At 45.2% G+C, this 12078-nt stretch overlaps 1 protein-coding gene across 2 annotated transcripts in view; it reads right to left on the bottom strand.

Moving 5' to 3' along the window:
• PKN1 (protein kinase N1) overlaps positions 1 to 3671 on the bottom strand; it is a 66200-nt gene extending 62529 nt beyond the window's left edge. The window contains exon 1 of one of the 2 annotated variants that reach the window (XM_083430737.1): positions 2813 to 3671. In XM_083430737.1, coding sequence (XP_083286863.1) covers positions 2813 to 2833 — 21 coding nt within the window. In that variant the 5' untranslated portion in view covers positions 2834 to 3671. The remainder of the gene's footprint in view (positions 1 to 2812) is intronic. The other variant, XM_083430738.1, reaches the window with a different exon arrangement.
• Positions 3672 to 12078: the final 8407 nt, after the last annotated feature.

A 12078-nucleotide genomic window follows, 5' to 3' on the forward strand; every position in this document is an offset into this window, starting at 1 on the left:
CAAGCATCCAAGCTGAACAAAATACAAAATGCAATGTCAGGGCAAAAGCTTAATCTGATCTTTCTATCCCTTTTAGCTCTATGGGCTTTGTTGACAGTGCAAGGTAAGGGGGCTGACAGTAATGGATTTTATTATCAGCACTGCATCTTTAATAATTGAAAAGTTGTTAGCTGCACAGGCAAGGAGGAATGGTTTTAGTGCATTGATCTTTTAAGCTGGCAATGATCATTTAAACAAACAAGCAGCAAAATCATATATTGGCCAGGGTCCTCCTTATCTTGCAATTTACTTTAAAGAGAAAGGTTGCAAATGCCTTTATTTCCAAAACAACCTAATGCCAGGCAATCTCTGCCAGGGAACAGGGTCTCCAGCCTGCAGCTCCAGAAAGCCCTTCAACATACCAGTCAACAGGTAGCCTCACAGGCAGAGTCCCCTGGAACTCCTTGGCAGGCTCTATTCCATGGATTCAGCACAGGATCACAAAGCCCCGAAGGACGCTTGCCTGGCAAGCAGAATTCCCTTTAAGCAAAGTGCTTCCTCCCACAGAGCTCCCCTGCATGCCTCCCTGATTAAAAGTCTCACTTCGGCATTTCTTTATGATTGTAAAACTCTCATCTGAAGAGGGCTCCCATGGGCACACAGACAGAAACAATAAATCCAAACAGACAAGTGAGGTAACAGGGAAAGAAGCTGGCACCAAGGCCAACAACCACAAAATGTGAGAGAGTGAGACATCTAAAGGTTCTTGGACACAACCTAGCTAGCACAGGCTAAGAATCAATGGCCCATCTAGTCTAGAATCCTGTTCTCACAGTGGCCAACCATATGCCTGTCAGAAACCCATAAGCAAGACCTGAGCATAAGAGCCCCGTGACTGTGCCCCATCTCCACGGGAGTTTCCAGCACCTGGTATTCAGAAGCATCATTGCAGCGGTTCTCAACTTGCGGGTCCCCAGATGTTGTTGGACTACAACTCCCATCACCCCTGAGCTCTGGCCTTGCTAGCTAGGAGTGATGGGAGTTGTAGTCCAACAACATCTGGGGACCCACAGGTTGAGAAAGGCTGCATGATTGCCTCTGACTGTGAAGGGAGAACCAAACCATGATAGGCAACAGCCACTGATAGTCTTCTCTTCAACACAGATGTTCAATCCTTTTTAAAAGCCATCCAAGTTGGTGGCCTTCGCTAAATCTTATGGGAGAGAATTCCATAGTTTAATAATGTGCTGCATGAAAAAGTATTTTCTGTTATCTGTCCTGAATCTTCCAACATTCAGCTCCACTGGATGGCCATAAGTTCTAGTGTTAGGAGAGAGGGAGAAAAACTTTTCTCTAACCACTTTCTGCACAATAGACATAATTGCATAAACTTCTATCATGTGACCTTTTCTCCAAACTAATAAGTGTCAAACACTACAACCTTTCCTAATAGGACAGTCATTCCACCTCCTTTATCATTTTGGTCCCCCTTTTTTGAACCATTTTCCCAACTCTAAAATATCTTTTTTGAGGCAAGACAACCAGAATTGTACACAGCATTCCAAATGTGGCCAAAGCACAGATTTCTATAATGACATTGGGATACCTGCAGGTTTATTTTCCATTCCTTTCCCTAATGATTCCTAACATGAAATTTGCCTTTTGCATAGCTGCCACATGTTGGGTGGACATGTACATAGAACTACAATACAACCCTGACATCTTGTTCCTGGTTAGTCGCCATCAGTACATACCACATGAGCATATATGTGAAATTAAGGAGTTGTTTGTTTGTTTGTTTTGCTCTGACATGTATTGCTTTACACTTATTTACACTGAATTGCATTTGCCATATTACTGCCTATTCTTTTGGTTTTGGAAAGGTCATTTCGGAGCTCTTCACAATCTCTTTTTGTTATGACAACGCTGAATGATTTACTATCACCAGCAAACTTGGCCACCTCACTGCCAAGTTTAAACAACTTCTGAAAGACCTGGAAGGGTCCAAGATTTCTAGAATCACCTGGAAGAAATGTCTTTTTGAAGGTTCACAACTAGGAGGCAATCCCTTTCACCACACTGGGATCACCAGCAAGAAGGGGCCATGGTTCCCAATTTTGAAGGCAGGCTCATAAGAGCGACTAGGTTAAATAAATGGAAAGACACACACACACTGCACCCAAGAAATAAAGCCTATCTAACCCAGTGGTTTACACATCGGGCATCTTGAGAGACTTAAATTGATGAGTGACAGGATGCAGAAGAAGAGCACATTAAAGTCCTGGATTGATTTCCTCATCCACACCGAAAAGATGAAAAGATTCATTGTTATTTAAATGTTTAGTAGTACTTCATGCGCAAGAGCTTCACTGTCGGTGGCCAAAACCACGTGATGAGAACTGATGAGAGAGATACGACGACTTGCCCAAGTCCACCCTACAAGTTGGTGGCTAACCAGGAATCAGAAACCGGCTCTGTCGAGGTTCAAACCCATCCGACCCATATCTAAGGAAGCATGGCTCATCTGAGTCCTTCCCCACTCCGCCGCCCCGCTTTTGGTTAGCCAAACCAGCGCCGGGATCCGGCCTCGGGAGCACAGGCAGCAGCTGCGACTCTCGCCACCATCTGGACCGCGATGGGGGGGAAAGAGATGCGAGCAGGAGGTGGGGGAGCTCGCGCAGCCCCTCCTCAGCCGCACTCCCGAGGCGCGCAGAGACCGGCGGCTCTCTCTCTCTTTCCCCCCAGCACCCCAAGCACCGAACCCTCCTCAGGCTGCGCGCCACCCCGCGCAGGAAAAGCGAGGACTCGGGTGGGGGTTTGTTTTCCTTTTTACCTGAAGCGACTCGTTGGCCATCTTCCCGCCAAGCTCCGGCTGGCTTCCTCCCCGCCTTCTCGCTGCTGCTGCTCCTGGGGCAGCCTCTGCTGCTCCCCAGGGCTGCCCTTACAACAGCAGCAGCAGAAGAAGGAGCAAGAGCCGTCGTCGATCCGCCATCCTCTGGTTGGTGGGGCGTGTGTGGAGGGAGCCGTCGAGCCCCGAAAGGGGGCGGCCCACCCGCCCAGGAACAGACGAGCGGACGAAAAAGGAGGAGGAGTTGAGGTTTTTTTCCCTCTCTCCCTCTCTCTCCTGCAGGCAGCTCGCCTTGCAGCGGCCGATCCCGCCGCGCGCGCCACTTTTTGACCGCCGAACGTTCTGTCCGCGCGCCGGCCTCCCTTTATTTTATTTTTTTTGCCGCTCTTTATTGTTGTTGCAGCGTCGGTTCCGCGGGCTCGCTCGCTCTCTCCCTCCCGGTGCTCAACTGGCCGGGTTGCTGGTCACGTGAGCTGGGGGGGTTGAGTTGGGGTGTGTGTGTGTGAGAGAGAGGAGGAGACGGAGACATCGCTGCAGCCGCCGCCGCCGCAAGCTCCAGGGGAGGGGGGCGGGGAGGAGGCCGTTGGCCGAAGCCGGAGATTTGCGGGGGTAGCTTGCAGCTGCTGCTTCCAACCCTCCCTAGGTTTCCCCCTTTCCGGAGCAGATTAAAAGATTAGCAACAAAGGCCAGGCTGGGGGATCGGGCTGGGGTGGGAGGGCCAGCTCCCCTCCGCCGCCCCTCCTGGCTTCCAGAAGCCAGAACAGCGCCGGGTTTGTTGCAGCCGGGAGGAAGGACACGGAGAAGGCTCGTTTGGACGCTGCCATTATTTGAGAGGCCGGCCTGGCTTTCATTCAGAAGCCCCTCCCTCCACCCGTCCCCTTGTTCAAGCGGCTGCTCTTCTTGCCCAGCAAGCGCTGCCTGTTCTCGCCTCGTCGCTTTCTCCCCACTCCCACCCCCATTACACTTCACAACTTCTGTGGTGTGGTTGTAGAATTCGTATTGTTGCCATACACGGCCACGAGAGGGTCGCCCGGGTCTTGTGCAGATCCTGATGTTCTGGTTATCGTGTCTACTCCTGGACTTAAAAGGGGGGGGGGAGAGAAATGTCATCTGGAGTGGACGAGAGGTGACTGTGTGTCCTACTTTAGTGGGGGTGGCAATAGAAGTCCAGAGTCTACTTAGAGGGCTGTCCCATTCAAATATGACATGATCTAAGACTCGCAGGCACACTTGGTCACACAAGCTCCCCACTACCGTGCGTGCATTTCTGTTTCGGTTATAGCAGTTTTCTAAATTTGCATCTATGCATTTAAAATACGGTATGCAAATTTTATGCAGTTCTGTGACATCTGTTTCCAGTGATACATTTCCTCTTTTGGCAATGCATACCTGAACAATCCAAATGTACATTTGAAGTTACTGGAAAATGAGTCTGAAGGCAGTTCAGGCAGGGCTTGAATAACGGAGAAGGGGCAGACTTCCTGAAATGTATAAGCCCTACACCCACCTGACTCCTCCCAGTTTTAGCTGAGTCATGCTGGGAGAAGATTTCTAAAAACAAAAACAGAACAGTGAAAACAAAAACACAGTAAAAACAAAAAACAGGGGTAGCTGTTTTGAGTCCATCAGAAGAGGTTAAGGGGCAGAGCTCTCTGCCCTTCCTGTAATTCAATATGGTTAATACATCTTGTTTTCAGCACTGGCCTGTGATAACAAGAAAAGTCTTATGACTAATCACACCTGCTTGACCATCATTCTGTGGCTTAGTTCCAGCCCTATGTGGCAAGATCCCACTGTCCCCTCAAGCAGTCTCTCTGCACTCCAAAACAAGGGAAATTACCGATATAGTGAAGGAAAGAGAAGCTACGTTAATGGGGAAGTCTGTTTTGTCTATTTTTTACTCCCATGTAAGCACTCGCAGAGTTGCAGTGCAGCTGTTAGCCATCACAGGACCCGGCCCAAGTTTCTCCTGCGGCAGTGATCATACACATGGAACTACAAGTTCCCTCTTGGAAGACAACAAAGGCGGAGGTAATTAAACTCAGTGCAACAACATCCCTATTACAGTAATAAACATTCATTTAGAAAGGGACGACCTGCAAGGAAAAAGAAGACCAGAATTGCTATATTTTAAAAGGTAACATGTAATTTCAATCTCAAATGCAAGCTTAGTCTACAGTTAACGTTTTATTGGTAAGATTACTAGTAAGAAATGTAACATTTAACACCTTACAAATTGCGCAAGACTCAAGTTTAGAATTCTGCTCCTCCCTCACACAACCTGCTACATCAGGTTGGTTTTGAGCCCTAAACCCAATGTCTTGTACAAAGCACACATTTTCTTCCCCAGTGATGATTCTTACTTTCTCCACAAGCCCAATGGGGAAAACTACAAAATGTACATCCTTCACACAGCCTGGCTTTGCCACCTGCAGGGTCATTTCTCTGCAGGGAGCTATCAGTAAAACAGACTGAGATTCCAAACAGCCTTTATTACCAAGGGGGAGTGTGTGTGTTATTAATTCAACATCAGAGTACAGCACTGATCTGCTAAGTACTGAGGTAAATCCATCTGCTCAGTGTTAGAGCATTTGCTCTGCAAGCAGAAGGTCCTAGGTTCATTCCCCGGCATCTCCAGGTAGGATTGGGAATGTCCCCTAAGTTAGATGGGCCAATGGCTTGACTCAATGTAAGGTAGTTTCCTATGTACCTTGGCTGTTTGATTCCTGCATACTGTTCCAAGACAAGACTGAGTTAGATTGCAAAACAATGTGATGTGTTTGGGCATCCCTAACCCTGCACAGTATCAGCCTGTTGTTAAAGGTAAAGGACCCCTGACAGTTAAGTCCAGTCACAGACGACTCTGGGGTTGCGGCGCTCATCTCGCTTTACAGGCCGAGGGACCTGGCGTTTGTCTGCAAACAGTTTTTCCGGGTTATGTGGCCAGCATGACTAAGCCGCTTCTGGTGCAACAGAACACCGAAACCAGAGCAGTGCACGGAAACACCATTTACCTTCCCACCAAAGCGGTACCTATTTATCTACTTGCACTTTTTGGCGTGCTTTCAAACTGCTAGGTTGGCAGAAGCTAGGACCAAGCAACGGGAGCTCACCCTGTCACAGGGATTCGAACCACGACCTTCTGATCGGCAAGCCCAAGAGGCTCAGTGGTTTAGACCACAGCACCACCCACGTCCCTGTTGTTACAATACACCTGTTGATACAATACACATATAAGGCTCGGTCTGGGCACTTATGAGGAAGATGGAACAGCGCAGAACTGAAACCTTTTTGTCGCAAGCACAAAACACGAACTTAACTCTGCTGACCTGCACTATTTGCCACCAACAGACCAATCTGGCAACCAGTTCACCAGAAATGTGATCCTCTGGTGCACACAATAGTCATGCGACTTCAGTCTTTGGATGAGTCACACACTGGCCTCGTTCCATTTTGCTCCAGAGCAGTATCCAGTACAGCTATTCTACAGTAAATGGTTTGAAACTCATAGTATGATTTCCCCAAACTAATTTAAAAACAAAAACACAATGCAGAATGAACTATGCAGTCAGGAGAAATGGGATCCAGACATGTGCACTCCTCAATACTGGACTGGCCTTCAAACACAAAGTAATCTGAGATTTGATTTGATTTATTACAGTAACTTATATCCCACCTTACTGTATTTCCATATGCTCCAAGACAGGGGTAGGGAATTGGATCCAGCTAGAGGAACGGACCCAGAAGCGGCCAGCCCTCTGTGGGCAATTTTGATGGGTGGACAAGGCCATCCACCTGTCAGGCACCTGATATGTCAGGTGATTTTAACTTCAGTCCATGGCAGCAAAGGAAGAATCCTGTTCTTCCTTTGCTGCAGCTTGAACCTTCCTGGGACTCATGCCATCAATGACATCAGGTGAGGGGAAGGTGGGCGTGGCTTGGCAGGTCCAATTCGGCCCATGGGCTGGAGGCGCTTTAAGCTGCTCACAACAAAGCAACAAACAGTAATACAGCATAAAACAGTATGCTGGGGGTTAGAATGGATGGCCCTCAAGGTCTCTTTCACCTCCACAGTTCTGATTAAAGTGATGGTTTGATTGTGGACTAACAATCAGAGGCTTACTTCAGACAATGGCCAACAGAAGAGTTGGTCCTGGCTTGGAAATTTGACCTGTGTCAGCTGGGGCTGTACTCCCCTTAGGATCAGGTGGGCTGTTTGAGAGTGCTCCTGGACCCAGCCTTGTTCCTAGAGGTCCAGATGGCAGCTGTGGCCAGGAGTGTATTTGTGTAGCCTTGGCTTGTGGACCAGTTATGCCCTTTCCTAGACTTTGTAGATCCAATCTTGCCCTGGTTACATCCAGATTTCATTCCTGGAACATGTTCTATGGGGAGTCACCCTTGAAAAGTGTTCAGAAACTTTACCAGGTGTAAAATGCAGCTGACAGAGTGGTTTCTGGTGGTCCTCGCTTTTCAGAACACATTGCACCAGTTCTTTTTCATCTGTGCTGGCTCCCATTTAATTTCCTAGTACAATTCAATAGTGCGGGTTATTTTCTATAAAATCCTTAATAGCTTATAACCTTGTCATCTGAATGACCACCTCCTCCCATGTGAAACTGCTCAGAGATTGAATTCAACATACAATTGCCTTGCTCCATGTTTCACCACATGTTCAGTATTTGGGGTGCATAAAAGAGGTAAGAAGGGGCTTGTGGTATGAAACAACTGCAAGGTTAAAGATCTTCAGCCCCTTGAGATGAAGGACAGTACTTCACATATTTCTGAAAGGAAAGATTCCCCAACTTTCTATCTGTAAAGAAAGAAAAGCAGAGGGGTAGCTATCCATCTTTCCTAGTCAGAGGTATGGAAAGATTAAAGGGGATACCATATATCCAGCTTCTGAAAATGTCTAGTTTATCAGAGACTGCAGATCTGATTTTATTTTACTTATTTATTTTTTCATCATATGGCTACTGCTACCATTTCAAAACTATTGAGGTTAAAAGCCCCACACAGGGGAGCAAAGAACAACTAGAATATTAGCCTACCTTCAGAATAAAAATAGCTTTGTTCAAAGTGTCCCTAGGCAAATATCCATTTTTGAAAGCAATTTGTCTCATTTTACCCTTGAAGAGCAGCCCTGATAAAAGGCAACAGTCTGCCAAGGACAGTTTCTTATTTGGAACTACCACTGCAGATGTTTGAGTAGTCTTCCTTTTTTAAATGCACTTTAAAAGCTTCTGCATACTCGTATATGTACAAGATATCTGTGTGCAGCAATCAGTGGCCCATTGCTTGTTCTAATCAGGAATCATCTGGGCAGAAGCTAATGTCATGCAGGCTGGCATCTTTGTAAGTCAACCCAATAAGCCCCAGACCAAATGCTTAGCTCTGGATTTCATCAGTGTACTAGGGGCATACAAATCTATGCCTTCACACAATGCCTTATAAGTAACTTAAAACATGTTAGACACCAGAAGTGGTCATAATCAAGCCCTCTTCCAACCAAATAAAATCAGGCACGGGGAGAATTGCAGGATACCACCCAGCCAACAACATTATATTCTATTCCAAAGCCACTTCTGCAATTACCCCTGAAGCTGCATATGCTGTAACCATTACATAAAAGGACACCACTGATATTATTTGATCACAAAGACAGTAGGCCAGATTCAACTAACCAGTCTCCCTAGCAGAAACCTATCCAAGGACTTCAGCCAGCACAATGGGGCTTCTCTACCCCACCCCTCCCAAATTGGCTGGTGGAGTTCAGGGGACCCCCATAACATCATGTGGAGAGGGGAGATTGTTCCATCAAGCAAGCAGAAATCTCCTAAGCACTACATTACATTCCTCCTAATGGTCATAGTTACTATCCAGTGAAAACAAGCTGGTGGTGTAACAGTAAATTTAGAACTTCAGGAGCACAGAGGTGGTGGAAGTATTGTTGGTTAGGAAGTCAAGGGTTAGTGTCACCTTCCTTCACCTCCACTCTTGAGCTGCCAAAAAGGTTTCCACTGCACGAGGTTCTCTCTGTTTTTGTTGTAGGTATGCAAGAAGTTTTCATTTTTTCCAAATCTATGGTTAACAAAGAGACACATTTCCCTCAGGCACATTTCCATCGTTGCCTACTTATGCTAAGCGTTAAAGAGGAGATTAATTTTGTGAGGTAGCATGGTGTGGGGAGCACAAAGATGATGGTTGACTTAAAAATAACAAATAGGGGTTGGTAGAAGAAAGCTCTTCGTTTCAGTTTCTGAGCATGCCAACTATCTTTTCCATTCTGTAATAAAATCACCCCATCTTTTCAGACCTCTTGACGGTACAGGGAAGAATCACAGCACCTTCCCTTCTGGTAGTTCAATCATAACCCTGCATCCCTTCAGCGCAATGCTCACCTCTAGCTCTACATCTTTTAGGAACAAGTTAAAAAGCACAGGTCCCAAACTAATCCTTGGGGGACTTCACTATTGACATCTCTCCCTTCGGAGAACTATCCATTTATTCCTGCTCTCTGCTTGCTGCTACTTAAGCAATTTCTGATCCACAGGAGGACCCCTTATGATTCCTTTTAGCCAATTTGGGTCCTTTTGAAAACATGGAACATGTTAATATGATATTGTACTCATCGGGGTCTCCTTTCCTACTAGCAAGAGGCACAGGGATTACAAACCCTGGTCCAAATAATCTGTAGCAAAGGCTTGTTATTGGCTTACTAGTTATGGTTCAAACAAACCATGTTTCCCAGTTTGAATGCTAATATTAAGTCAGGGAGCATGGCTTCTTTCTTCCATATGCTAGCAGAGAGCAGCAAAGTAGGCGCCATCAACACATTCATAGTAGGTTAGTAACAATGGCTTATATTGAGATCCAAATGCACCAATATGGGAAGGAGTCCTTAAGGAGGCTCATTGGGGCAGAGGCTAATAACCCTTGGAAAACAGCCAAGGAGATTGTTCCAGCGTCTCTTTGTGTGGTAGTGCCCCCTAATGGCCACATCCTACTGCTATGGTCTTGAAAAGTGGTGTGAGCATTTCCCAAGTCAATTTCTTCTGTTACAATATGAATTTAAAAAAAATAATAATAGTTAGAATGGATTAGATTCAAGTAGTCCTCAACTTCTTCACAACTTCAGTTACCAGAAATTGGAATTTATCCCTCAGAAACACTGATTTCAGATTGTGAGCAAGTATTGTGCTCATGTACTGCCTCGTCTCTTTGACTGCTCCATTTCAATTAGTTACTACTTTTTCAGTTCAAACCTCAGTTTGTCATTACAGCTGAAGCAGAAAACTGGCTTGCACTTGCCTTCCAAGCTAATACTGCAAACTACCATGGCTTGGTGCTGAAATCCTATCGGGGGGCTAAGCTCAAACTACAGCTTGCCAGTTCTAGCGCCAAAGTAACTGTAGCCTAAGGTTATAGGCTCAGGACTGCTAAACCTCAAGAACTGCTTCTCCCCATATGAACTGACCTGAATCCTCAACAGAGGCTCTTCTTTGTGTGCCTCTTCTGCAAGAAGTCCAGAGGGCAGTAACACGAAAACAGGCCTTTTTTGTGGTGGCTCCCTGTTTGTGGAATGTTCTCCCCAAGGGAGGCTTGCCTGGCACCTTCATTACATATCCTTAGGTACCAGTCAAAAACATTCCTCTTCTCCCAAGCCGATGGCTAATTAAACAAACCTATGGGCCCTTTAAATTGGGGAGGGCTATTGTTTGTTTCTGTGGTATATTTTCGTAAAATGCCCTGTGATCCTCAGAAGGGCAGCACAGAAATTTTAATAATAATAATAATAATAATAATAATAATAATAATAATAATAATAAATAATAATAATAATAATAATAATATTTTCTAGCAACTAGGATGCATCTTTCCTAAGATGAGTTGATCCGCTATCAAGTTCTTCCTAGAAGTTAATTTCTGCAAATACTACTACACAATAAACATGGCTTACTTCCAGCTAAGTGAATATAGGATTATTCTATAACATTTTTAAAGGCTGTTGGTTATCTTAGTAGTTTTGTCACTGGGGCAGAACATTGGAAAGGGAGAGCAGTTTTTATTTTTTCCACTGCTCAGTTAGGAAAAATAATGATGGTATGCTTTTCCTTACTATTTTACCTATTAAATGGGGTTTTTTTGAAGTCACTTGTAAAATGAAATATTACTTTGTTATCTTAGGCTACAGGCCTAGGTTAACTCCTCTTAGGAATCAATCACTTATGCACACCAACCTGGGAGTAGACTCAGTGGAACTTAAGTGGAATTTATGCATCCAAAACACGCAATAATCAGGTCAAATAGAGATTGGTGGAAGCCTTGGAGCTGTGCTGATTTGCTGGGGAAATGCAGAATAACATGGTCCTTTAGAGTACAAAGATGCTTTATTCTGGTTAAAGGAACCACGCTTTTATGCCTATGATGCAAGCACTTAATCCCCTTTGGCAGCTATTGTATACTGCCTCCTATAGTCTCTGAACAGCCATGTGAGCTAGTTTAGGCTGAGAGTTGGTGACTGGCACAAGGTAGAAACTGAGCAAAAGCAAGGATGAATTAAGCAAGTTTATAATGTGAAACTGCACATGCTCAGAGCATATTTATTTATTATTTTATTATTTATCAAAGCTGGCAATTTTTTATTTTGCAAACAAGAGTTATAAAACTACACATGTTCAAAACCTTTCTCATGCTGTAACAGAATGCTTTATTTAGTGGTATCTTATTTGATCCTTTTGAGAGGAAGGTGGTTCCAATGTTGGGAGCTGCACCAGGGGTCCTCAACCACCTTAATCTGGCCTTGAGTACTGGGTGAAGAGAAAACCAATCTAGGCTGTTGATGTCAGCTGACAAACAAGTATATAGCATCTTATGTAGCTGCACTGTCAAAAAGGGCATGCTATACACTGTGCTTTCTGCAACACTGCCTGGTACCACAGCACTTCCTAGTTTCAGCAGCTACCATGTGCTTTGCTTCACACATTATAAGTGACCAATGTCCTGGCCAATCATGACTCTCTTGCAGCCATGGTACATGTATTTTACAACACTGTATAATTATAAAACAACTCATGTTTGTAATGTGCACAGACAAAACACTTAGTACAAGCAGCAGCCCCGTGTTAGAACAGTACTTACAGAAGATTTCAATAGCAAGTGCCACTTTGTATGAGCACTTGCAATCCTGAAATCTGTGCTGATGCTGGCAAGATAGATGGTATTATCCCCAGTTTGCCAGCGAATAGTACTGC

This window comes from Podarcis tiliguerta (assembly GCF_965153285.1).
Source record: "Podarcis tiliguerta genome assembly, chromosome: 2".
NCBI classification, from domain to species: domain Eukaryota; kingdom Metazoa; phylum Chordata; class Lepidosauria; order Squamata; family Lacertidae; genus Podarcis; species Podarcis tiliguerta.